Below are 27,731 nucleotides of genomic sequence, written 5' to 3' on the forward strand. Positions count from 1 at the left end.
TATTGATTTGTATTTACTGATTTTATCTGTTAAAGTGTCAAAATTTGAAGAGCATAATGGATTCTACTGTGCAACTTTGTATGCATGCATTGAACAAGTTCTTAATCTGTGCACAAGGACTGCTTGTATTTCACCTGTGGATGTTCACTCAGACTTACATAAAGAAACATAAAATATATGCCATATATGCTAAACAACTGTCAAATAAAACAATAATTTTACAGATACATGTGCACAATTTGGAAATGTGGAAGCTGTGATGGTGTCCTTTAATAAAAAAAACATATTAAATTACATTTAAACTTTAATTGTATGTATTCATTCATTTGTTTTTATTCTTATTTTTCTTATCATTATATACATATTTTTATTTATCTATTTTTATACATCTGTAAAGCTGCTTTGAGACAAAGGGAATTGTTAAATGTGCTATACAAATAAATGAAATTTGAATTTGAATAAAAGAACTTAAAGTAAAAAGGATTTGAGTTTTGACAGTGATGCTGTGATACATGGTGACATTTCCAATTTTACAGGCTGTTTTCCTGGGAAATACCAATTAAATATATATAAGATTTTATTTTTTACTTCACCTATCTACACCTTTTGTGAGCAAAAGTTAGTCAGCACTTAATTTTATTTATGCTCAGCTAGGGTTGCAAAATTCAGAGAATCTTAAAGGCTGGAAACTTTCCATGGGAATTAACGGGAATATATGGGAATTGACGGGAATATATGGAAATAAACTGGGAATTTAAAAAAAATGCAGAGTTGCCTATAACAAGGAACATAAATGTAGTTAAAAAATCTTGCAGCATAATTTTGTTTAAAACAAGATTTAATGCAATTTAAGTTGAATTTGTACCCTGCATTCCTCGGTCACTTGCACACAGCACACTGCTCACTGGAGGGCCATTGAGGTCACACCCCCTGCATGTACTGTACTTGCATTCTTCCATAACATGCACAGTAACACTTTATTTTAGGGTCATTTAACTAGTTGCTTATTAGCATGAATATTAATAGAATATTGGCTATTTATTAGTACTTATTAAGCACATATTAACGACTTATTCTGCATTACCTTATTCTACATTCTTAATTGTACCCAATACCTAAACTTAATAACTATTCCTCCTTGACCTTTCAGCAGCATTTGATACGGTCAACCACGAGACTCTCTTATCTACCCTCAGGAGTCTTGGGATTTGCGGCTCAGCTTGGGAATGGTTTGCTTCCTACCTGGAAGGACGCTCATATCAGGTAACATGGAAGGGAGTGACATCTGCTCCACACAGACTCTCCACTGGCGTCCCACAGAGCTCAGTACTTGGTCCTCTTCTTTTCTCCCTGTATACTCACTCTCTTGGGGAAGTTATTTCCTCACGTGGGTTCTCTTACCACTGCTATGCTGATGATACACAACTTATCTTCTCTTTCCCACCCTCAGATGCCACAGCTTCTGACCGGATCTCAGCATGTCTGGCAGACATTTCATCATGGATGACTGCTCATCAGTTAAAGCTCAATCCTAGCAAAACTGAACTGCTGTTCATCCCAGGTGACTCATCCCCAGGTCATGACCTTGTTATATCCTTGCACAATGATCTGATCTCCCCTTCAGCCACAGCTCGCAACCTTGGGGTAACCATGGACAATCAACTGTCCTTTTCCTCTCATGTTGCTAATGTGACTCGCTCATGTCGGTTTCTTCTCTACAACATTAGAAGGATTCGGCCATTTCTGTCCACACAGGCTGCTCAGGTACTTGTTCAGTCTCTTGTCATCTCTAGACTGGATTACTGCAATGCACTGCTGGCAGGTCTACCTATGAATGCAATCCGTCCTCTGCAAATGATCCAAAATGCAGCTGCCCGGCTTGTTTTCAACCTGCCAAAGTTCTCGCATACCACCCCGCTGCTGCGATCCCTCCACTGGCTTCCGGTAGCTGCACGCATCAGATTCAAAACACTGATGCTGGCCTACAAAGCCAAAAATGGACCAGCTCCCTCTTACCTCAAAGCCCTCATCACTCCGCGCACTGCACCCCGCACCCTCTGATCTACCAGCACTGCTCGACTGGTTCCACCATCTCTCAGGGTAAGAGGCAAGCATACTACAAGACTCTTCTCTGTACTGGCACCAAGGTGGTGGAATGAACTTCCCCTAGAGGTCCGGACAGCTGAGTCACTGGCTATTTTCAAGCGGCGGTTGAAGACCTACTTATTCAGGAAACACTTCAACTAGCACTTCTTTCCTTATCTTTTGCATTTAAAAAAAAAACAAAAAAAAAAACACCCTTTGACACTTTTTCATTGTAACTTTGAACAAATGTTTTAAACTCATGGTATCTTAAGTATGTAACTTAATGAGCCAGCATTAATGTATCCAATGTTAGAGATTTAAGCACTTATGTACGTCGCTCTGGATAAGGGCGTCTGCCAAATGCTGTAAATGTAAATGTAAATGTAACTACCTTACTAACTCTTAATAAGCAGTAAATTATGAGTGTTACCACATGCACAGATAATTTGATGACCCTCCCCCACACACTCACTCCCCTCTGAAATAAAAAAAATCCATTACAATTAAATCAGTCAAGACGTCATTTATAAAATTTGTATTACCTTGCATGCATGTCTGCTTATGACCAAACAAAATGTTTATTTATGTTTGTATATGATATAGTTTATATAAATTTCCCTATATTTCCAAATAATTCCCATAAATTACCATAAATTCCCGTAAATTCCAGTAAAGTTTCCAATCTGGAATATTTCCAAAATTGCCCAGATTAAGTTCCCGTGGAAAGTTTCCGGAAATTTACAGGAAACTTTCCGCCCCTTTGCAACCCAATGCTCAGCTGATGGACAGTAAGTGTGACAGAAGTTCCTGATATTTAAGATGCATGCGAATACACGTTTCTACCACTAGGGGGTGCTGTATATACATAGTCAGGAGCAGTTCTAACTGACAAGAATAAGTCAATGAACCACATTCTGTGTATACAAATGTGAATATGCATGGATAATACAAAACATTATGTGTATTATTTATTATTACTTCTATGTTACTGATAACAAAGTTTGACATTACCCGTCTTTAGAATGTTGCAACAGCAGGATTTTGAGATTAGGCGGCAGTTCTCCCAGGAAGTTTAAGTGGTTAGGGTTTACAATCAGGTGCTGGTAGGCCTAAGATAGAAACAGTTTAAGCAGCCCTAATTAGATGAAAATAATTGCAAAAATGCTCTTCTGTCCTTGGTAAATCATTTAGGGTGTACTACCACAGATTCAACTGTACAGATGTGTTAAACTAGAGAATAACTTTTTTCTAGTCTCAGGGTTAAAAGAGCAGAACCTGTGATAGTGTAGGGAGTGACTGGTCAATGGCTGAATGCAGGCTGCTGTAGCTGGGTAGTGAGTACTTTAAGTTTTTCTGTAGACCCAGAAGAGCAGCCACCTGAGAACGACTGCTGTCCCCAAAGGCAGCATGTAACACTCTGGACATCTCAGTACAGCACACACAGCTCTGAGATCAGTGGAGTGATAAGAAAATCATCAACAAGAGCATTTAAAAAGTACAAACAACAACATGCATACAGTGTAACCCCTATCCTCTAGTCCAAAAATATGTGTATAATTAAAAATATAGAAATATAAAGAAATAAGAAAAGGTGCAAAACCATGATTATCTAAGCCGTTAAATCTCTTTGCATTGGGTGATGTGTGTGGTTTTTTTATTCAACAGTGCAAGACACTCTAACCTGTAGCAGTGCGAGATACTGGCCTAAGGCATCTGGGTCATACTGGCTGTGAGACTCCAACAGCTCCTCACAAACATATGAGAGAAGCTCAGGCAGGTTTTGCTGCAGCCCAAGATTCAAAGCCTCATTTAGAGTTTCACTGGCCTGTGCCAACATCTGCTTCACTGACTTCCTGTTGTTCTGTAAGTCAGCACATGTAATATACATCATGACACTACTAAGCCTGAAAGGTGGGTTTAGGTATTTGTATGTGTGATTATATTCTTACACTGACAAACACCAAACATTACCATATTTGGACAGGTATTATGTACATAGAAATACATGCATACAATGTAAGTGCACATTAGACACATTTAAACCACTTCTTATCACATGAGATACATTTTAGTCATGTTACCTTTGTATAGAACAAATTAATTAATAATTTATTATTCATTCCATCTCATCATGTTCAGCTAGCTCTGCTACATATGTTAATTATAGACATAAATGTAATATAATTGCAAAAAAATATATCAATATGGTATATCAACTTAATAGCACAACATGCTTGATTGATTGGATCTAACTGGGAATCTAACTCAGAAAGTGTGCATTATTTATTTATAACTGCATGAAAGTAGTCTCAACTGTAAGAATGACAGGTTAATATTAATGTGTTCATTCTATGTTATTTTTTCTATAGTAAAAACCAGAAAGTGAGAGACCAGAGGGTGCCTACCCAAGGAGGCCCCAAGGACAGGTTCGTGGTTCCCTGCGACCGCAGCCACGTACACCTTTAGAGTAGATGGGGACAGGCCCCGAGCGAAGCAAGACTGCAGGAACTCCAGCACTGTACCTGTGGACAGTGGGCTCGTCGCACCAGAGGCGAAAAAGCCTCCACATCAGAGCATACAGCTTCCTAGTGGAGAGAGCAATAGCATTCAGCAGTCTCTGTCACCTCAGTTGAGAGGCCTGCTTCTAGGAGCTGGTCCCCCTCAGGGGCCAGACCCAAAGCTTTCACATCTCGGGGCGGGGGTGAAGGATTGCTCCCTGTGCCTGAGAGAGGACATCCCTCCTGACTGGAACCTCCCATGGAGTGCCGTTCAGGAGGGAGACTAGGTCCGTGAACCAAACTCGAGAGGACCAACGAGGGGCAACTAGGAGAAGGTTGACCCGATCGTGGCGCACTCTGGCTAGGACATGCGGGAGCAGAGCTACTGGGGGAAAGGCGTACAGACGGAGCCTCGGCCACGTCCATACCAGGGCATCCAGGCCCAACGGGGCCGGATGAGAGAGGGAGAACCACAGCGGACAGTGGGTCGACTCCTCAGAGGCAAACAAATCCACTTCCGCCGGCCAAAAATCTGCCAGATACGCTCCACAATGTGGGGGTGAAGACGCCACTCCCCGGGCCTCAGTGCCAGCCTCGACAGGAAGTCTGCCTCCCGATTCACACGCCGTGGGATAAAAACCACTCTCAGCGAAAGAAACCTGGTCTCTGCCCAGAGCAGAATCTGCCATGCCAACCTGAACAGGGGGCGTGAATGCAGACCGCCCTGAAGATTGACATAGGACACCACCGCTGTGCTGTCTGTCCGCACTAGGACATGGCAGCCTTCGAGGTTTGGGAGAAAGTGTTTCAACGCTAGAAACACAGCCCTCATCTCCAGGCAATTTATGTGCCATGGGCCCTCCCATAGGCCATCCAAGGCCGCGCCCCCGCCCGAGAGCGAGGTGTCCGTCGAAAGAGTCCTGCGACGGTGACACGCCCCTAGAATGGGACCCAAGGCCAGGAACCGGGGTCTTTTCCACATAAGAAGGGTACGAAGCCCACGGCGCGTTACCCGTATAACCCTGAGGGGATGTCTGCGAGGATGAAAGCCCGAACCCCTGAGCCAGAGCTGGAATGGCCTCATGTGAAGCAGACCCAAAGGGATAACGTTGGCTGCTGCTGACATGAGGCCGAGCACCCTCTGTGCCTCGGCGACAGAGAGGCCGCAGCCTAGCCGAATGGCTTTCACTGCTGACAGGATGGAGGCCACCCGAGTGGGAGACAGATGTGCCTGCATCGTGGTGGAGTCCCAAACTACCCCCAGAAAGGTGGTCCTCTGAGAAGGAGAAAGCACACACTTTCCTGGGTTCAGCCTGAGGCCTAAGGACCTCATGTGGGCAAGCACAGCATCTCGATGACTGGCTGCCATAGCCTCCAACTGGGCCAGAATGAGCCAGTCGTCCAGGTAATTCAGTACACAGATGCCCTGGTGATGCAACGGTGTCTTCGGTTTCACTTCGTAAACGTGTGTGGTGAAAGGGCTAGGCCAAAAGGAAGGACACGATACTGGTACACTTCGCCCCTGAAAGCAAATCTGAGGAACTTCCGGTGCTCTGGCAGAATGCTTATGTGAAAATAAGCGTCTTTGCGGTCGATCGTCACAAACCAGTCCTCGGATCTGATCTGGGACACGATCACCTTGAGCGTGTGCATCTTGAACTTGTAAGTCTTCAGAGTACAGTTCAGTATCCTGTATCCAGTATCCCATCCTTCTTGGAACACCGCCTGGTGCCCACCCACGATCGTGGGCAACATGCCCTGGAAGCACGGGGGACGGGAGGAAAACTGGATCCTGTACCCTCTTTCTATAGTATCCAGGACCCACTGAGACACCCCTGGCAGAAGTTTCCACGCACTGGCAGGCACTAACCCGGGAAGATCCGCACAAGAAAGGGGAGCCGAAACAGGCCCCACTGCCCCCCGAAACGACAAAGGCGGCATGGCAGGCAGTAGGGGGAGTGTCCCTGAATAGGACGCTCCCAGGAGACCCGTTCCCAGACATCAGGACTCCTTTGTGGCCCACTTGGCTGAGATGGCAGACCTAAGGTCCCGCCTCACCGGACGGGTCCGGGCCCGGGCCGCCACACTAACCCTTTTTACTACTCTGAGCGAGCTAGAAGGGAGGTGCGGCTAGATGATGGCCCAGGCTGCTCCCCGCGGTGAGGGAGAAACTCCCTGAACGGCACCGACTGGCGTTTCACCTCCTGGTGCCTGTCGACGACAGTGCTTACCCCATCGCTGAACAGACCTTGAAGTGAAACCGGGGTGTCCAGGAGAAAGGACTTATCCTTATCCTTTATGCCTGTTAGATTGAGCCACAGGTGCCTCTCCATGGCAACCAGCGCAGTCATAGAACGGCCTATAGAGCGGGCTGTCTGCTTCGTGGCATGAAGCGCGAGATCAGTGGCTAGGCGGAGCTCAGACACCACCTGAGGTTCCAGCCCTTCACCGCCATCCCGCTCTGCCACACCGCCATGGTGTGCAGAGCCACACCCGCTTGACCCGCAGCCTTATAAGCCTTACCCACAAGGGCCGAAGTGGTCATACAAGGCTTGGATGGAAAGGCAGGTTTCCACCATGGGGGCGATGCAGGTGAGAGATAGCTAGCTAGGGTCTCTTCAACCCTAGGCATCACCCCACACCCTTCAAGCCCCATAATGGCTGAATAATCAGACATGGCTGGAGAAAATATACGCAGCGAAAAGGGATTTCTCCAAGACCTCGATACCTCAGCGTGGAGGTCTGGAAGAAACAGCAGCCGCCTGCGTGGAGGTGGCTGACGGCCTGAAGTCAGAAAGCGGTCGTCCAGCTTAGAACGGACGACACTAACTTCCTCTTCAGGCCAATCTAAATTCAACCTCTCGACAGCGCGAGGTACCACCTTGAGGAGCTCCTCGAACGCCACTGATTGTGTTGGCCGTTCAGAGGCAGAAAGCCCCTCCCCTCCGACATCGAGCTCCTCAGAGCCGGATGCGGAAAGCAGCATGCTCTCTTCCAGGTCGGGAGAAATCGCAGCACGAGCTCCCAAAACCGAAACCAAGCGAACGGAGTCAGGGGAGAGGGCAAGAGAAAGGGAAACACCCGTTTCTTGCTCCGCCTCCGCTAACTCAATCTGGGAACCCCATGATTGAAGCCAGCGCGCCGCCTCGGCGGACGCAGGACCCGAACCATGGGGCGCAGCCGAAGCTGAAAATACAGCCAGGCGGGAGCGAAGAGTGCGGAGGGGAAATCCCTCACAATGCACGCAGCCGGTTCCCTCGAGAGCCGATCGGGCATGCTCCTCTCCCAAACACATAACGCAAAGAGAATGCGAGTCGTCCCCCGTGATAAAGTGGGGGCACGGATGCACGCATCTCTTAAAGTGCTTTGACTGTAACATATCGCCTAGCTTTCCCTATTTTTTTTACTCTCCCTGCACTTGACAGACAGACAAATGGCACATACACAGAGCGCTTCCTGAAGACAAAGAAAGCTGGAGCAGTGTGACATAGATGCCCTTATATGGACTTACTGGCAAGTAATTACTTCGTCACGTGTCCTTTCTGAGCCATTAAAATTGCGTGTGCGCACACAGAGTTTCAGACACAACTTCCTCAAAGAAGCATTCCCATAGCGTCAGCTCTGACGCAGCGTCGAGTTCCCTTGACAGTGAACTGTGGACTTCTGGGTTGTAGCAGTGTGGTCTGGAGTGTGTCATTCCTTTTAAAACAGGTTGCAATAAATAGCCTGAGGCAGCACACACATGGAACTATAGGCACCTGTCAGAAAACACACTGATTTGTGCTGAAGATGTGTGTTCAGACAAAACATGCAGACAGAGTAGGTCTGTCAAATGTTGTTTTGACAGATACCAAAGCGTGAATTTAGCTTAAAAATAGTGTTAGGTTTGTTTTTCCCACCCAAAAGCACTTTATACTTTTTTCATGTTTGTCTGAGGTGACTACTCTACCTGCATTTTAGCATGTTTAACTGCATCTTCTTTCCATGTTATGCTGCCCTTCATTGCTCCACTACTCTCCTCTTTTTCATTCCTCTCTGCTCCGTTTTCCAACTGGTGCAGCCGAGGGATTGACTGTAATGGGAACATATGAATATACTAATGGACTAAGAGTGATACACTAAAGTAAAAAGAATTAAAAAGTACAGACATGATAACATAGATACAAAAATTCTCCTTAAGTTCAAAATGTTAGACAATATTAACATTATTACTGTCCAACCCTAACCCTAAGTATTGTATCATAGTCTACAGAATTTTAAGGTTTCGCTCTTCTGAACTCTTTTTACCAGAAAATAAATGTCAGCCTATTTTGAAGTACCCATGTTCAGCGTTGAATTTATCTTATTAATCTTATAACTGAGTTATATAATTCACTTATTTATACACACAAATGTCCCATAAGTCAGTTTACATTCAGCCTGTTACTGTAAGAAATGATTAACTGTTAAACAGAATTACACTTGTTGGAATCTTAAAAACTGCAGTGACATGGCCCTACAAAACTGGAATCTGTCACTCCTGACTTATATTCTCGGGTGTATCTATAACTACTTCCCATATGGAAGGCATACCATGTCCCACATGGGGTAAAGTGGATCTTTCTGCAGAGCTAACAGCCTCAAGCACTTTCCCAGCATACCAAGCGTCTGCATTCTAGTTTCAACACTATTCTTCATGAGAGACTGGACCACAGTCAGCTGGGTAAAAGTCAGTTGACCCACAGACTGCTCCATGGATAGCCATTCCTGCAAAAAGAAACAGAAATGAACTGGTAAATTGCAGATCTGATCTTAATCCTCTGGATGGGATATTACAAAATGAGAAGAATTTTTTACTCTTTTTATTTGTCAGGGCCTAAATAACAATAGTTTAATCCTCACCAACATATATTGAACAAAATTATAAACGCAATACTTTTGTTTTTGACCCCATTTTTCATGAGCCAAACTCTATGTACACAAAAGGCCTATTTCTCTCAAATATTGTCCACAAATCTGTCTAAATCTGTGTTAGTGAGCTCTTCTCCTTTGCCGAGATCCATCCACCTCACAGGTGTGGCACATCAAGATGCTGATTAGACAGCATGATTATTGCCACAATAAAAGGCCACTCTATAATGTGCAGTTTTACTGTATTGGGGGTCCGAAAACCAGTCAGTATCTGGTGTAACCACCATTTGCCTCACGAAGTGCCTCACATCTCCTTCACATAGAGTTCATCAGGTTGTTGATTGTGGCCTGTGGAATGTTGGTCCACTCCTTTTCAATAGCTGTGTGAAGTTGCTGGATATTGACAGGAACTGGAACGCGACTTTCAGGAATTGTGTAAAGATCCTTGCAACATTGGGCCATGCAGTATCATGCTGCAACATGAGGTGATGGTCGTGGATGAATGGCACAACAATGGGCCTCAGAATCTCATCACGGCATCTCTGTGCATTCAAAATGCCATCAATAAAATGCACCTGTGTTCGTTGTCCATAACATATGCCTGCCCATACCATAACCCCACAGCCACCATGGGCCACTCTATCCACAACATTGACATCAGCAAACCGCTCACTCAATTGATGCCATACATGCTGTCTGCCATCTGCCCTATACAGTGAAAACCCGGGATTCAGCCGTGAAGAGAACACTTGAAGAGTACCAGATGCCATCAAATGTGAGCATTTCCCTGAGATTTCCCTGGACAGTTTGTGCAGAAATTCTTTGTTTATGCAAACTGATTGTTGCAGCAGCTGTCTGGGTGGCTGGTCTCAGACGATCTTGTATGTGAAGATGCTGGATGTGGAGGTCCTGGGCTGGTGTGGTTACACGTGGTCTGCCGTTGTGAGGACGGCTGGCTGTACTGCCAAATTCTCTGAAACGCCTTTGGAGATGGCTTATGGTAAAGAAATTAACATTCAATTCATGGGCAGCAGCTCTGGTGGACATTTCTGCAGTCAGCATGCCAATTGCATGCTTCCTGAAAACTTGCGACATCTGTGACACTGTGCTGTGTGATAAAAACTGCACGTTATAGAGTGGCCTTTTATTGTGGCCAGGCTAAGGCACAAATGTGCAATAATCATGCTGTCTAATCAGCATCTTGATATACCACACCATGGGGGCAAAAACAAAAGTGTTGCGTTTATCATTTTGTTCAGTGTATAGAAACAACAAAAAAAAAAACATTAAATCAACATTCAGAAACTTGGGATCCTTATGACTAGATTTCAGCCTAGCTTAAGCTCCTGGACAGATGGCCTCAGATTTCACTCATGAAAATTCTGGTATAAAATAGAGTTCATCATTGTGTCAATGATTGCAAGTTTGCCTGTTGTTGCAAAAGTATCCCAAATCATCACCCCTCCACCAACATGCTTGACATCTGGTATGAGGTGGTGGTGGTGACATGCTGGGTCTTCTCCAAACATGGCACTATGAATTATGACTAAACATCTCCACCTTGGTCTCATCGATTCAAACGACATTGTTTCAGAATTTTTGTGGTGCTTTCATCTTCCCATGACTTGATCTTTTGTTTTGACACCACTGGTGGAGCCATGAATTGTGAAGTTTCACAATTCACTATTTCTCGGTAAGGATTATGTAGTATATTTAAAAAAAAAATTAAAAAAGCAAAACCAAAAACAAGCACAGATGCGCCTGTAAAGGACAGGTCTACGACAAAGCAGGAATTATTGTTGCTATCATACACTCAGCAAACACTTTATTAACAACATCTATACACTTGATTATCTAAACAGCCAATAATGAGGCAGCAATACAATGTACTAATATGTGCAGAGATGGGTCAGCAACTACCCAACTATTTCTTTATTAAATATAAAGGTTATATTGTCTGTTGAATCATGACCAAAGTTAACACAGGGTTAAAAGATTCACACACTGCACATGTGCTGAACCACTCCAAAACCAGGAAACATGATGGTCTTGTTATTTTCCATTGTTATTAACCATAACATGTAACCTCTTGGACAGGGGTGTCCAACTAGTCAGAGACCAAGAGCCACATTTTTTACCGTGTTACCACAAAGAGATCTCGCTTCTACTGGGAAACTTTGAGGTATTTTCATCCCACTCACATGCACGTTTGATGAAAATATCGTATTGAACTCAAGCGAAGTGAACACGTATATTAAAAAGACACAAATACAAACTTCGATATAAATATAAGAGCCGCATGAAACCGTGGAAAGAGCCGCATGCGGCTCAGGAGCCACAGGTTGGCCACCCCTGCTCTTGGACAATAAAATTTATTTGTGTATCAACAAAGTAGTTTTCCCTTATTAGTATTTTCGCTATTGTATCAATACTTTCTGAATAGATTTTGTGCTGTTGAATTCATGTTGTGGTGTTGATTCATGTTCTTAAACTGTTATAGTGCTGACTGCAATTCAAATGCCACGTTTATACTTATGCATGTCTGCTCATTTCAAACTACTTCATGGAGGCATATATGACACAAAATTTTATCAACATAACAAGTCTTATAATAAACATAAAGAAATTCTAATAATAAAAGTCTAATAATAAACAGAACCGAATTCTTTTTTGGTTTTGTTGGTGTGTTGTTTAATATCGTATCACACACTGGGTATTCAGATATTGTGATATGTTTTCTATATTGCTCATGTTGAAATGCCTTTGTGCAGATGCATAAATAAAAGGACACTTGTGTTTTTACTTTGTCTAGGAGTTTTGTGGTGGTGATTTGAGTCTGAGATGTTTTTCTCTTACCCTCTCTAGAGCATTAAAACCTGAGTTGCTCCTCATATAGTCATCCACAGCTCTCTCAGTGGTACTCATTCTGCTCTGAAATGCTGCATGGACCTTCTCCTCCTCACACTGCATCTCCAGCATCAACAAACCAAGGTCAGCCAAAGCAAGCCTAAAATGCACAGACACACGCATGGCAGGTAGCCTACACCACCCACCCTGGTTACACACACACACACACACACACACACACACACACACACACACACACACACACAGTGTAAATAATATGCTTACTGTATACCATTCTTTAAAGTAAAAAATTATAATCATAAACGAAGCGTCCTTCCTTTATCTAAGAGAAGAATAAAAAATACAGAATCCCTAGGGGAAACGGGGCCTCCTGCAGTAATCTAATTTTTTTTTGACAATTCAACACAAGAGAAAGTGAATCAGTGAACAAATTAATGTAACCTTTTTTAGAATACACAATTTTGTATAAAAGAAAGAGAATCTACCTGATACAAAATCAGAGAACAGCATTACAACCTGTGGGACACTGCAAATTATTTAAGTCACTCCCTAACCAATTCAAGTCAAGTCATGTCAATAAGCTTTTATTGTCATTTATATAGCTGTTGCAGAATACAGTGAAATGAGACAACGTTTCTACAGGACCGTGATGTTACATAAAACAAAGACAGAGCTAAGGACTTAAGTAAGTTAGTGCTAGCCATATAAAGTGCATCTGTGCAACCTGGTGTAAACAGTGCAGGATAAAAGACAAAAAGACAGCGCAGGACATAAGACAGTGCAAACAAACAATACAAGACGTTACACAAAAGACAATACACAAAAGACAATACACATAAACAGCGCCGACCAGTGTAAATGACTTTATGTTCTATATTGCATGTGCAGAATATTCATTCATTTTGTTTAATGTTCAGCAGTAGATTGCAGACATATTTTGCTCAATGCTACAGTAAATGCCACGTGTGGAGCTCTCTCACAGCTGTCCGTAGAATACTTGTAATAACTGTGATATTAAACTCATCAAACAACATCAAGAAATATGGAAACTGGACCATGAATGCTGCATTTGCAAGGGGAACCAGCACCATCTGCTGCCAGGGAGAGAACTGCAGAAGTGCTATTTAAATTTTAATGTCACTTGGATTTTCAACATTGCTAGATATGTTGTAGTAAACCAAAGTGAAACTCCTATAAATTCTGATCCTTCTGATAGCTAATCACCACCCATCTGCCCTTTCAAGGGAACTCGACGCTGCATCAGGGCTGACGCTATGGGAACGCTTCTGTGAGGAAGTTGTGTCTGAAGCTCTGTGTGCAAACACGCCAATTTAATGGCTCGAGAAGGACACGTGACGAAGTTATTACGCACCAGTGAGTCTATAAGGGCATCTACGTCATATTACTCCAGCTTCTTTGTCTTCAGGAAACGCTCTGTGTATGTGTGTCAATCCTGACTGTCTAGTACAGGAAGAGAAAAATATATATTTTAGGGAAAGCTCACACTCTCTTTGTGTTGTTTGTTTAGGAGAGGAACATGCCCGGTCGGCTCTGAGGAGCTCGAAGCGGGTGGGGAGGGGCTTTCCCCCTATGAACAGCCGACACAATTAGTGGCGTTCGATGAGCTCCTCAAGGTTGTGACACGCGCTGTGTCTAGGTTAAAATCAGATTGGCCTGAAGAGGGAGATCATGTCGTCTGTCCTAAGCTAGACGACTGCTTTCTAACTTCAGGCCACAGACCACATTCACGCAGGCAGCTGCTGTTTTTCCCAGGCCACCATGCCGAGGTGTTGAGGTCTTGGAGAAGTCCATTTTCAGCGCGTATTTTTTCTCCTGCAATGTCTGACTAATCCAAGCCTTGTAGGACTACTTCAGCCCTTGTGGGTAAGCCCTACACGGCAGCAAGCTCGACGGTGGCCAGGGGTTGGGACCTCAGGTGGTATCTGAGGTCCACTGAGCCACTGACTTTGCGCTCCGTGCCACAAAGCAGACGGCCCGCTCCATAGGCCGTGCAATGGCTGCGCTGGTTGCCACGGAGAGGCACCTGTGGCTCAATTTAACCAATATTAAAGATAAGGATAGGTCCTCTCTCCTGAACGCCCCCGGTGTCACCTCAGGGCTTGGTTGGCGACGCAGTGAGTACTTTCGTCGACAGGCACCAGGAGGTAAAATGCCAGTCGCCGGCATTCAGGGAGTTTCACCCTCGTCTCAGTGAGCAGCCTGGGTCATCTTCCAGCCGCACCCAACCCCCTCCTAGATCATTCAGAGCAGTAAGGAGGGTTAGTGTGGCTGCCCGTGCACCCCCATCTAAGACTAGGGAGGCCGGTCGGCGTACCAGGGTCCAGACCCCATGCCTGAGGGCTCCCATTCAGGAAGGCTCCCTCTACTGCCTGCCCCGTCACCTCCGGCGTTTCGGGGAGCAGTAGGGTCTGTGCCTGCTTCTCTTTGACACCAATTTCAGGCAACCAGGCAGCGTGGAAAATTTTGCCAGGTGTGTCTCAGTGGGTCCTGGGTACTGTAGAAATGGCTACAGGATCCAGTTCTCCTCCCGTCCTCCCTGTTTTCAGGGTGTCTTGCCCACGATCGTTGGCAGGCACCAGGCAGTGTTCCTCCAAGAGGAACTTCTCTTGCTCCTGAGGAAAGGGGCCATAGAGCATGTTCCCCTCACAGAGCGGGTTTACAGCCGATATTTCGTTGTTCCTAAGAAGGACGGGGGGCTGCATCCGATTTTGAACCTGCGGGCTCTGAACTATACTCTGAAGACTTACAGGTTCAAGATGCTCACGCTCAAGGTTATCGTGTCCCAGATCAGGTCCAAAGACTGGTTTGTGACGATCGACCTCAAGGATGCTTATTTTCACATAGGCATTCTGCCAGAGCAAAGGACGTTCGTCAGGTTCACCTTTGGGGGCGAAGTGTACCAGTATTGTGTTCTTCCTTTTGGCCTAGCCCTTTCACCACGCACGTTTACAAAGTGCATGGACGCTGCCCTGGCACAGTTGTGTGTCCAGGGCATCCGTGTACTGAATTACCTGGACGACTGGCTCATTCTGGCCCAGTCAAAGGCTATGGCGGCCAGTCATTGAAATACGGAGCATCTCCTCTCTCAGGCACAGGGGGCATTCCTAAACCCCGCCCCGAGATGTGGAAGCTTCGAGTCTGGCCCCTGAGGGGGACCAGTTCCTAGAGGCAGGCCTCTCATCTGAGGTGACCGAGACTCTAATGAATGCTAGGGCTCCCTACTAGGAGAAGGTTGACCTGGTTGTGGCACACTCTGGCTAGGACTCGCGGGAGCAGAGCTACCAGGGGGAAAGCATACAGACGGAGCCTCGGCCACATCCATACCAAGGCATCCAGGCCCAAAGGGGCCGGATGAGAGAGGGAAAGCCATAGCGGACAGTGGGTCGACTCCTTGGAGGCGAACAGATCCAGGCAGGCCTCTCATCTGAGGTGACCGAGACTCTAATGAATGCTAGGGCTCCCTCCACTAGGAAGCTATATGCTCTGAAGTGGAGGCTTTTTCGCCTCTGGTGCAATGAACACTGTCAGGATCCAGTTCACTGCCCGGTCGGTACAGTGCTGGAGTTCCTGCAGTCTTGTTTTTCTCGGGGCCTGTCCCCATCTACTTTAAAGGTGTACGTGGCCGCCATCGCTGTGAACCACGAACCTGTCCTCTGGGCCTCCTTGGGTAGGCACCCTCTGGTCTGACCCTGAAGTTGGCTCTGCTCCTAGCCTTGGCCTCTCTCAAAAGAATGAGGGATTTGCAGGCCTTGTCGATCGCCACCCGCCTGCCTAGAATTTTTCCCCTGGCATGTCCCGGCCTTCTCTGGGAACCAGGTTACATATGTAACCTGGTGTAGTTTTCTGCAGTACTTGAGTTATATAGTTAATTTTATCGATAGAATGCAATTGACTTCATCAGAATTCTTCAAAATTTCTCTTGCTGGAAAGCTAAATGATCTAGAGAATGATCTAAATGATCTAGATCAAATGGTAATCTATTGCTTACTGCCCCCTTTGTATGCACAAAAATATAAAATGGATACCTCTTGAGTTGGGAGAAGCCTGAGACAATTGGAAAGTACTTCCTCCTGAAGGGATACAGCCTTCTGTGTGAGTGAGAGGGCATCAAGCAAGTGCTGCTGTTTCTCTTCTTTTGTGAAAGTGAGCAAGGCCAGGATTCTTTACAAAAAAAAAATGCAGATTAGTCAAGCCAGACTAGTCTTTTCTGAATTATTTTTAAAGAACATTTGAGAAAAAATGAAACAATTATACACAGTTTTAATTTAACATGTCAAAAAGTTTGACCAATAACCAAATCTGTTTGGTTAGTGCCACAAAATACCAAGTTCATTTAGATTATCCCTGATCTAGAGCATATATTGCTTCATTCAAAGAGCTTAAAAGACCAGTGTATGGAGCAAAGGTGTGAGTTTTCTACCTCAGAGTTTTTGCCTGCTCTAGGGATGTCTCTGCAGCATGGGTCTTGTATCCATGCAGGTGTAATGTTGATGCACTGTCTTTCAGAGTGTCACACACTGCATTCAGCTTCTTCACTGTATTAGCACTAACATTGTGACCGGGAAAAGTGACCCCCAGAGACTGGCGACGCAGAACTGCACCCCTATGAGAGAACATGCTCAGCATAATGTATGTTTTTCAGCTGCACAAACAAATAACAAACATTGAAGCTGCAGTTTTTGTAAAAAATAAAATAAAAATAAATTGAATTCAATTTAATGAATTCAATTAAAACCACAACAACATAGACTGATATATATTTGAACCCTTACATGGCCTGCAGTGACGCAATATAGAAGTGGAGGGCTGAGGCTCGATTCGGGTTTTGCTCTACAGCAGACCGAAAGATTCTGATAGCTGTGTCTGTGATCCGGCACAGCTGTAAAGCACAAATAGAGCAAAAAGCATTTGCAAAAACATAAATGTCGTGGTAACAAACAACCATGAGATTCCAAGGTAATACCTGTAATTTTGCACTTTCCACAATTAACCCTTTGCCAGTACCAGCACAGATCCATCAAATGTAAACTGGACAACATTTTCTGCAGTGGTGGTTTTCTTCATTACACTTGGAAACAAAGATATGGCTAGGAAATTATTTATAAGGACCCTGGACTGAATATTAAGAAATTCAGCTGTGTTAGTGCACTCTTCTGCACTTCCGTCCGTGTTCGAAACGTTCACTTCCAGGTCGGCAGCCAATTTATGCTACGTGGGCACAGCTGACAGGCCATTCTTCACCAGATGGTCTTCTCAGTCTGCCTTGTGCTCTTGTTAATTCATCCAGGCTTTGTTTTTCTCTCTGATTTAACTCCTCACTCTTTTGCCTGTGCTGTGATATTTCTGCTTGGTTTTGACCTTCCCTGTTTTGACTGTTCTTGTCCCTGCCTGCCGTGCAGTGCCCTGTCTATCTGTGATTGTGATGGAGTGATGTGTGGAGAAGCATTATCTAACAGAAAGCTTTAAAGCTTCTTTGTAACAATGTTCATTATGAAAAGTTATAACAATAAAATACTGAATTTCATGTTGCACAATTGTTTTCTGGATTTCTGTTGCAGTTTACGCAAGTGTTTGATTTAAAAGTCAATATATATGTGTGATACCTTTTTGCAACAAGAAAATAACATGTTTGATACACATGTAAGTCAAAAGAATTATATCACCTATAACTACTGATTTCATCATCATCTCATTTTCTACCGCTTATCCGAAACTACTGATTAAATTAGTTTAATTACATCCATCCAGAAAGTGGGCCAGATGATTTTCTTTTTTCACCCAGCAGATGGTGCTCCAGTTTAAGTCTACAGCTGTACCTGGCTTTCTCATAAACTAAAGATGGCACAGGAAGCCAATTTACTTTACAAACATTTACTTTAAAGGCTGAACAGGTTTTAAAACAAATGCAGGATGTGTAATTTGCTAATTTAGACTGAACTATCACCATAACAGTTTTGTATGCAGAAATTAAAGAAGTGAACCTGTGTGTAGATCTCATTTCCATCAAGCTGTGCTCGGGTGTTCAAGAGGCTCTCAGTGAGCTTGTACCAGAATTCCTCATCCCCGCCAATCTCCTGAGCCCGCTCCAATAAAGCAATAGCCTGGCCATACTGATGCTCCTGATTAGCCAACACAGCCAGAAGGTAAAAACTCTTAGCCAATGTGGTTTGGTCTCCAAGTTCCTGGAACAGACAAAGGGGATATCATTAATAGTTTATTTATATACAGGTAACATACAACAAGTTGACTGCTGCTTAACTTCAGCTATTGACATAATTCTAGCTCACAATACTTAGAGTGAGTGTCCTCTCTCACCTTGGCCACCAGGTGAGCCTCAGATAACAGACTTCTAGCAGGCTGGTAAAGGCCCATAGTGATGCACACAGCAGCTTTCTCCAGCCACAGCTGATGCACAGTGCATCCACTCAGCCTATTCCTGCACATACTGCCTTCAGCTACTCCCCACACACAAGGAGGTGCTGTCTATATAGTCAAAACATTTTCATTATCAATTTCCATAAAAATATCACAGAAAGACATCATCAAAGGTAGCTGTTTGCTGTAATGCCCTTACCAAACTAATTTCCTGCATCTTATTGACTTGTACTTGACCCACTGTATGAAGTCCTTTTCTTTCCTTTTCGTGAGCAACTGTTTTTCGACATCTAAAAAGGTAAAAAAAATTACTCTTAGTATTAAGGGTCATTATGACATCTTACCCAAAGTTAATCACACAATTGTGTGAAATTAAGTAAGGAATAATTACCAAGAAATAGACAGAAAATGATAGACAAGGCACAAACAGAAATGGTGTTTCTTTCAGCAAGAGGCCAACAAATATTCAAATTAGAAAGAAGGAAAAAGTTGTATTTTTCACATAAACGTTACAGCACATAAGCACTCAAGCTTGAGAGGCAGCATGTCATAATTTTTTCTTGCCACTTTTGCCTGAAATTATTCCTTCCCACATACATTTGTCATTTATTTATACTTTCTTTTAACACGAATGAAGGCAATACCAAAAAGTAAATACAGGGCTAGCATAAACCACTAATTATAACTGCTGGCATGATTACATAGAATCAGTATTTCACAAAGAGCACTGCTATAGAGCTGTGATTATAATTAGGATAGGAGTAAATAACACCTGCCTTCCATTAAACAGTAACTTTAATGAGGCCAGAGCATAAGTTTCAAATATTTTCATGCCATAATTTTGAGTCATGCTGCATGACTTTTGATCCATCCAACTAACTTTTTAAGAGACTTGCTAACGGTACGCCTAAATATTGTTCGTAGCTGGATTTAGAGCAATTGCTACCTACAGATCAGACCATCACTATTGTCAAATGGTGGTCTGTCTGCCTCTGGCCCAAAGCCATTAACCCTCCTGCTTTCCTTTCCTGCATTCCTATGCAAATTAGGAGCGCCGAGTCAAGTTGACCTTGTCTGTTTTGACTGCTTATAAAAAAGTTAAGTATATATGATAGCCATTTTTTTTTTCACCTTTTTAGTCTAACTTGTTTCCAACATATTAACATATATTTTGCAAAAAATATATATATATTTGGTATAATAAACCTTATTTATATACAGAAATGCCTCATTTAGTAAAAAAAAAACAAGAAATTGTGAATTATTTTCACTATAGAGGCACAAAAGTTAAATTACAGGCTGGTATATTTCAAAGCCAGGAGATTGTTTTGAAACCATTTTGACCATTTTTAACGTCAGTAAATAATAAAACCTGTTTTTTCCAGGTCAAATTGACTTAAATGCTTATATATCAAAAATTATACAATTATCACCATTCTGTGTGATCAGCCTTACATTTTTGAACATTTTACACTTGTAATGTCTATTTTGTCTGTGTGTGTATGTGTGTGTGTAAAGCTTGTTGGTAGAGAAGATATTTCCCCCAGCTGGACAAATGCATATAACAAGTGTGAAACATTCACAAATGGTTAGTTTTTTATTTTTTGGAGGCCCAATGAAATGCAATGCCCAATGTGTGTGTGTGTGTGTGTGTGTGTGTGTGTGTGTGTGTGTGAAGCTTGTTGGTAGATCAGATTTTGCCCCCAGCTGGACAAATGCATATAAGTGTGAAATACAAATGAGTAGCTTACAAATGAGTAGCTTTTGTTTTTTTCTGGAGGCCTAATAAATTGCAATGCCCAATGCTTGTGTGTGTGTGTGCGTGTGTGTAGCATCATTTCAGAAGATCATGTTTTGCATTCTGCTAGGCAAAGGCATATCAAAAGTGTGAAATATTTACAAATATGTAGCTTTTTTTTCTGGAGGCCTAATGAAATGCAATGCCCAATTTGGGTGTGTTTGTGTGTGAGTGTGTGTTTTGGGTGTGTGTGTGTTAGTGGACATTTTATGTGTGCATTTTTGTGTCTGTATGTATGTTCATTATGCTGAAAAGGGCAAAAGTGTGACCTATTGCTCCACTAAATGTGGCCGAGTCAAATTGACCCGGGAGGACCCAATATTCAAAGTATTTATTTTACTAACACATAGTTCAACAAAAACAGACAAAATTAATTTGCAAAGTTCATAATTTGGAACAATCCTGAAAAATTTCAAGCAGATATGTGGAAGAAAACCCAAGTTATGACACATTAAACTTTCCAGCCGGGTCAGATAGACCCGAGGAAAATTGGAGGGTTAAACAACATTTTTCCAGTTACATTAAAGTCACAGAATCTCTAAAAATGGTAACATATTGAATACTGTCTCTATGAAGACTTATGGAAATACATATCGGTGACAATAGATGTCTTACAAGATCTGCTCATCTTCAGGAATATGAGCAAAACTAAGTAGTGCTTCTTTGTAGGGTGACGAAGACTCAAGCCCCAGTTCACAACATGTCTTCACTATCCTGGAATGAGACAGAAACAATGAGAAGAATGTTTGCCTAGTAGTTAGTCATAATACAGCTGAGAAACACAGAAAACCAGTCAGAGTTCAGAGTCAAATGAAGTTCAGAGTCAATTGAAGTGTAAGCAGGATGTTAACCCTCTGAGGTCTGAGGGCCTGGAGAAGTTCTGTCATACCCTGACATTTGTGCTTTTTTCAGTTGCTTATAAAGACATAAATGGCTAAAGTCTAATATCACTGTAATCAGCACAAACTGGACTACAATAATATGTGAGCAGCATGTATGTACATGATTGTGTTTTTGAGAAAACAATGTTTATGCGTGTTTAGTGAAAAATGAAATATTTTAAATAATTTGAATAAGGCCATAAAACACATACATAGGACTTTTGAGAACTGGATCTCGTAGCCTAGAATTTTTGCTTCAAAAGTATGTGAAAATCATCTTGTTTACTCACTCAGAGAAAACAATATGTTGATTTAAATTTTCTAAGACACTTTTTGTTTGTAAAGGGCATATGAGAGTAGGCATCAACTATCATGACTATTAATGTGATTCACACCTGAGAAGACAAAGGCCCGCATAATGAGCTGCATAATGAGCCTTTCAGGCAGGTATGTGACTGAGAGAGGAGTTACAAGAAAGAATGTGAGGACAAAATAAATGTGTATATTTTTTGTTTGTAGTTTATTTAGAATATTTAACTATCACACAAAATCACTTTAGAAGTTAGTAATAACACAGAAGACACAATCAGGGCAAAACTGTGCAACAAAAAAAAAGTGTTAACAGGAAGAGTGCAAAATAAAAAAGGGTGCAAGGTTTGTAGAAGCCCACTAACCTACTCTGTCACATAGCACCCAGAATTGAACAGTTATATATCTTTGTGCCACTCTAGGAAACAATTCCTTTTCAGCTGAACACACAAGTGAACATCACATGCCTGGCATTTCCAAGGAGTGTCCAGCCTCTTACCATGCTTTGCTTCGCAAAGCACACAGGTCCGGATTTCATGTACTGAGTCATTCCTGTGTCTCGGGGGCGTGTACGTGATCACCTGAATCACCTCAGTTCATTTCCATATGAACAGTGCGCTCAGAGGGAGGCGGGAACACATTAGCTATAATTAGGTGAAACAGGAGGAACCGGACCACTCCTTACTTTCTTATGGATTACATAAAAATAGATTATTTGTTTTTGACTTGAATTTGTTTATTTAAAAGTAGACATTTTAAGCTTTCTATGCATATATTTATCTTGTCTTTGAGGCAAGTATTCGCTGAGATTCGAATTGTTTTATTTATGTGTCTGTGAAGAGTGGTGACCGAGACAGAGATGGCAGAGATTATTTTCTTTATTCTACAAAAGCACAGTGTTTCGTTGATATTATGTGTGTATACAAATAAAAGTAGACCCTTTACAGATTACAGTATTGCTCTTATCTGTACAATCGAAACTAAAAGTGTAATTTAAGTTCATTTTGGCCTTAACAGGAGATTATGCCACAAAACGCGTATAAGCGTTTATCGAATCCAGAGGGTTAAGTAGTGTATACTGACTGCAGAGTTGTCAGTGCCTATACTGCATACCTGAGGCGGTAAAGGTCAGATTGACTCTTGCTGAGTAAGAGGTCATGAGCAATGGCCTCAGCAAGGTGCAAAGGAGGTAGGGTCAGGGGAGTCAGAGAGATAGATTCCAACTCTTTTACAAGAACATCTAGATAGAACAGAGTTCGGCTCTAGAAAAACAGAAAAACACACTTAGTTAAAAACAACATATATTTCTAGATAAAGCTATGTCACAATCTTATACACTATCTCAGGGACCTGCTGCTAAGAAACTGTGTTCATTCTAGTATTACTGCACACAATATTGTCTGAACTTACAGTATTTACATATAGTATTGACACTGGTCGGTCGGCGCTGTTTTTTGTTTACTGTCTTTTGTGTATTGTCTTTTTTGTATTTTGTGTATTGTCTTGTAACCTTTTGTCTGCACTGTCTTTTGTCCTGCACTGTCTTGTCTGTCTTGTCCTGCACTGTTTTGTCCTGCACTGTTTACACCAGGTTGCACAGTTGCACTTTATGTGGCTAGGACTACTTACTAAGTCCTAGCACTGTCTTTGTTTTATGTAGCACCTTGACCATGGAGAAACGTTGTCTCATTTCACTGTGTACTGCAACAGCTATATATGGTTGTAATGACAATAAAAACTTCTTGACTTGACACCACCTATTAACAATAAAAAAACACTACAGCATTCCAATTTGTTTAGAAGATTAAGTAACCATAGACATATTTTAATTGTTATATTAGTTATTTTTAGTATATTAGTACATTGCATGAATTATTTCTTGGAGGCTACAAAGAATCATTTGAAAACAATAAGCTTGCTTTCATGTTACACCACAGTATTCATGAGGAAGAAAACAAGGAACTGTTTACAAAATAAAGGTGCAAAAAGAAAAAATATCCATGTTCTGTTCATTTCAAATTTACCAATTTAACTTCCATGCTGGTTCACAGGTTCATATAAAAGAAATGCCTTTTTCCTCTAAATAATTTATTCTCATTAAATTCATTTTAGAAGATCGATGGCATGGGTTCCTGTCTTTAATACTAAGTAGAGTAAAACAACCTTCAATTCCATGCTCAGTAGGCATAAAGGTCAATATTACTACTTCATCCACAAAGGAGCTAAATGAAACCCACATCGTGAGTTTGATTAAAGACTTCGCTATTGGTGGGCCTCAAGGTGAAAGAATGATCTCAAAATTAAAATTCGGTGACTGATCAAAGATTTACACAGTGCAGAGTCTGAGTGATCCCTTGTCGAGAATCACTGACCTGTTTGCTGATGCTGTAGCTGTTGATGGAGCATGGCCCACGCTCCTGTTTGAAAGCCTGGCGAAACTCTTCAGGGCACTCAAATTGGGCCCATTTCTCTGGGCTTAAATGAAAAGTGTCCAAACCTGGGACCTTGGACTTCTTCTGAAAAGTTGAAGACAGGGTGGGGAAAATTAGCATTACTATCGAAGTCTATGAATATTTGTTATTTAGTATACAGTTTAGCATGTTAAAAATCATGCATATTAATCATGTACACCTTCTAGAGGTATATTATATTAGCAAACGCTTGGGAACACCTGACCATTGTACTCATATGTGCTTGTTTAACATTGAAGTCCAGATTTAATATTTCCTTTGCTATTTTTATAAACGGCACTCTTTCAAGTGGCGATGTGGATTTGCCCATTCAGTCACAAAAGCATTAGTAGTCATTTGCTGCTGCCAGGTAAGGAGGCCTTGGATATACTCAGTGTTCCAATTGATCTGAAACGTGTTCAATGGGGTGGAGCTCCCTCTAGCTTACAGCATACAAACATGACCACCTTAAACTCCCAGCTGCCACTGGCACTCCAGCATGCTCAATCCCCAGAATACTCATTACTGACATATGGGAATCATTTTGGATAACATTTATATATAAATATATATATTTTAACTTTATAAATACATAATATGGTGAGGCTAAACCAAGGGTTAAAGCTATGCCTTATTAGCAACACCAAAATCCAATAATCAAGAAAAAAGTATTAACAAAAAGATATTGAGTTCATTATGTTATGTGTGAGAATACACATGTGCTTATGATTGTCCAAGACAGCAAGAGTGGCTGGCACAGCGTTGAAGAAAGGACAACAGGAGAGGAACAAAAGACAAAAAAAGTTTTCTTCGCTTGCTCAAAGTCTCTCAACGCTTCCAAATTTCCTCTACGGTTTCAACAGACAGAGCAAAGTTGTTGGACAGTGCTTCATGGTACAGATGCACTGCAAAAGCATCCCAGGGGTAAAGGAAAAATCTTCTGCAACTTTTCGCAAGTGCACAATGCCTCTCAAGTCTTCCCACATATGTGCCCCATGGCTTTTTCATCAGCATTGGTGGTTCAGTGGTAGAATTCTCGCCTGCCACGCGGGAGGCCCGGGTTCGATTCCCGGCCAATGCAAATTCCTCCTTTTCTTTTATGTTAAATACTTTATGACACCACATACAGCTTATTTAGCTTAGAATTCAGTTGCTTCCCTACATATTTCAGCTATTTTCCATGGTTAAAAATTGTAACAGGCACTTGCAGGTCCTGTTTGTCTTTCCTTATGAGCGTTCACTACTCTATTTCTATGGCGGAAGGGATTTGTCCAGTTGGCAATTCGCTGCTGCCAGGTAGGGATGCCTGGGGTATAGCAGGCATCCCTACTTCAACTGATCTCAAACATGTTCAGTGGGGTCATGGGTGCAGGCGACTTAAGCTCCGCCACTCCAAATTTCCACGCCCTCAATCCACTGACTACTCATTACTCACACCTGGGAATCATTTTGAATAGCCTGTATATATAAATACATATACTTGAACTTTATAAATACATAATACAGGCTTTCACAATACTAAACACAATACCTGGTGTGCAATTGTGTGATTCCAACTTTGGGAAACTAAACATGGGTGTGATGGTCAGGTGTCCACATACTTATGGCTACATAGTGTATGTGTCAAACCTCTTTGGACTTTAAGCTTTTCTCTTTCTCCTTGTCTTTTTTTTGGCTATCTGCTAACACATCAGTATTCTTTAAAACATCTTTGTTGACTTTCTGAGATATTTCCATGGACAGCTGCATTAGAGAAATTAATTAAAACGTTAGCTCCAGCACAAGAGAAATACATACACACTTCACTATATAATGGCATAATATAGTGACAGAATATTAAAATATTTAGATCTTAGAAATAATTGTAGAAGGAATACTATCTCCCAAAACAAATCTTACACCAGCTGTTTGATATTCTTTTTTGCAGAATACAATTAATGTAATTAAAATTAACTTTACTAAAAAAGTGATTACATATTTTTAGCCTAAAAGCTACAAATTGATTCACAAACCTGCCAGATCTTCACAACGTAGTCATAGGCTTGAATCAGGTACTGCTCATGCTTGGAAGATACTCTGGACTCCATGAGAGCCAGTAATGTGTGTGCTTGCACTAGAGTATCTAGAGTGCGCACATCATTCAGCTCATTTTGAGACATCACAGATGCTGGAGCCTGTGTACTCAGATGAGACGGACGGCTGACTGGAACATCTGTGCCTGACTGACCAGGGTGCCCTAACAGAACAAAATGGCTGTGTAAATTATTTGAAAAATGTACTCTGTAAAGAGAATTATACATACACAAACCCACACCAAATTCGCAGCCCTTGAACCTGGTTAAACATGTACAATAATACTGCGGTACTGTGAAAATACATTAAATTCCGCACATCCAAAATTACATTCACAACATGTATACTGTCTGTAGGTGTTATTTTTAATTGGGTTACCATGGTTACTGGTACTCTGACTGGTGTCCAAACCAGAGGAGAGCAGAATGTCTATGGTCAACTGGGTCTGTATCTGTGCATCAGTCACAGGGAAATTATTGGAGTACAACCACTCTGCAAATTCCAGCAGTAAATTCACCTTCTGCCACTGACTATCAGCACTCTAAAGACAAACAACACAACATGAATAATTATGGATAACAAATCATTTTCACAATAATATTAGCTTATCCAAATAAGTTTGTTCTGTTAACAAAACCCACCAAGATTGCACATCTGTTCAATACGCCCAGTACAAATTAAATATCCAGAAAGTGGCACCACATAAAAGCACCACATGCAAGTTCTTCAAACCAGTGTTTCTGCATTAAAATGCTGGAGAACCCCTTGTTCTTTTCAGCTTAGATTTTAGTGTTAAACCTACTTAGAATCATCTCAGATAATAGGCTTTTCAACAACTTAACTATTATTGGCATGGCTGAATATCAGAAATTCTTCTCTATACATCTCTAAACTATAGAGGTATGTAGGCTGTACAACAATTTCTTACTTACTTACCTGTAATGTATTGATTGCATTCTGATAACAGTGCATTTTTTGTTGTGTGTCTCTGGTAGACAGAGTAACATGATGCCACATTGTAGCACAGGTCACTTCTCCATACTCTGTAAACTTGTGCATATCCAGCTCAATGCTCTCCCCTAACAGAGCCTTCACCAGCACCCTCTGCTTATAGAGTGTACTGCACACACATACATAGCAAAAATATCACACAGACACAAATCACTCCCTGACTCAAGAATACTTAATTAAGGTGTTAGAACCATAACATACCACTGTAAATATAGTCAATAATGTCACAAAATCCAAACTATACTATACCATAATAAAGAAAATGTTTCAACCTTTTTAAATGACAATGACCTACCTAATCTGAAAAAAATCTGAGATTACTCTCAGTCTGAAAATATGATGTATGAAACTATAAAAAAATAAACATAATTTATATAATAAATTATGATAATACAATTTACTCTTCAGCAGTAAAGTTTTAATTGTAGCTCTATTAATATACTGCACATAAACATTTAAGTGTTTCTGGGAC

General features: G+C 42.0%; 1 protein-coding gene and 1 non-coding gene across 2 annotated transcripts in view; one reads left to right on the top strand and one right to left on the bottom strand.

Moving 5' to 3' along the window:
* Nucleotides 1-27,731, bottom strand: part of LOC132847462 (cilia- and flagella-associated protein 46) — a 78,314-nt gene that overhangs the window by 13,144 nt on the left and 37,439 nt on the right. Inside the window, exons 28-46 of the mRNA XM_060872758.1 lie at nucleotides 27,185-27,368; nucleotides 26,627-26,789; nucleotides 26,188-26,411; nucleotides 25,805-25,918; nucleotides 24,098-24,241; nucleotides 22,839-22,987; nucleotides 21,151-21,249; nucleotides 18,942-19,027; nucleotides 18,678-18,841; nucleotides 18,344-18,544; nucleotides 17,135-17,241; nucleotides 16,783-16,965; nucleotides 16,388-16,523; nucleotides 12,330-12,527; nucleotides 9,156-9,329; nucleotides 8,533-8,655; nucleotides 3,767-3,946; nucleotides 3,361-3,531; nucleotides 3,097-3,194 (exon numbers count right to left, since the gene is read on the bottom strand). Coding sequence (XP_060728741.1) covers nucleotides 3,097-3,194; nucleotides 3,361-3,531; nucleotides 3,767-3,946; nucleotides 8,533-8,655; nucleotides 9,156-9,329; nucleotides 12,330-12,527; nucleotides 16,388-16,523; nucleotides 16,783-16,965; nucleotides 17,135-17,241; nucleotides 18,344-18,544; nucleotides 18,678-18,841; nucleotides 18,942-19,027; nucleotides 21,151-21,249; nucleotides 22,839-22,987; nucleotides 24,098-24,241; nucleotides 25,805-25,918; nucleotides 26,188-26,411; nucleotides 26,627-26,789; nucleotides 27,185-27,368 — 2,898 coding nt within the window. The remainder of the gene's footprint in view (nucleotides 1-3,096; nucleotides 3,195-3,360; nucleotides 3,532-3,766; nucleotides 3,947-8,532; nucleotides 8,656-9,155; nucleotides 9,330-12,329; nucleotides 12,528-16,387; nucleotides 16,524-16,782; nucleotides 16,966-17,134; nucleotides 17,242-18,343; nucleotides 18,545-18,677; nucleotides 18,842-18,941; nucleotides 19,028-21,150; nucleotides 21,250-22,838; nucleotides 22,988-24,097; nucleotides 24,242-25,804; nucleotides 25,919-26,187; nucleotides 26,412-26,626; nucleotides 26,790-27,184; nucleotides 27,369-27,731) is intronic.
* trnag-gcc (transfer RNA glycine (anticodon GCC)) lies at nucleotides 25,186-25,256 on the top strand. The gene has a single exon. It is a non-coding gene; the product is annotated as a tRNA-Gly (tRNA).

Source organism: Tachysurus vachellii, chromosome 6, assembly GCF_030014155.1.
Source record: "Tachysurus vachellii isolate PV-2020 chromosome 6, HZAU_Pvac_v1, whole genome shotgun sequence".
In the NCBI taxonomy this organism is placed as follows: Eukaryota; Metazoa; Chordata; class Actinopteri; order Siluriformes; family Bagridae; genus Tachysurus; species Tachysurus vachellii.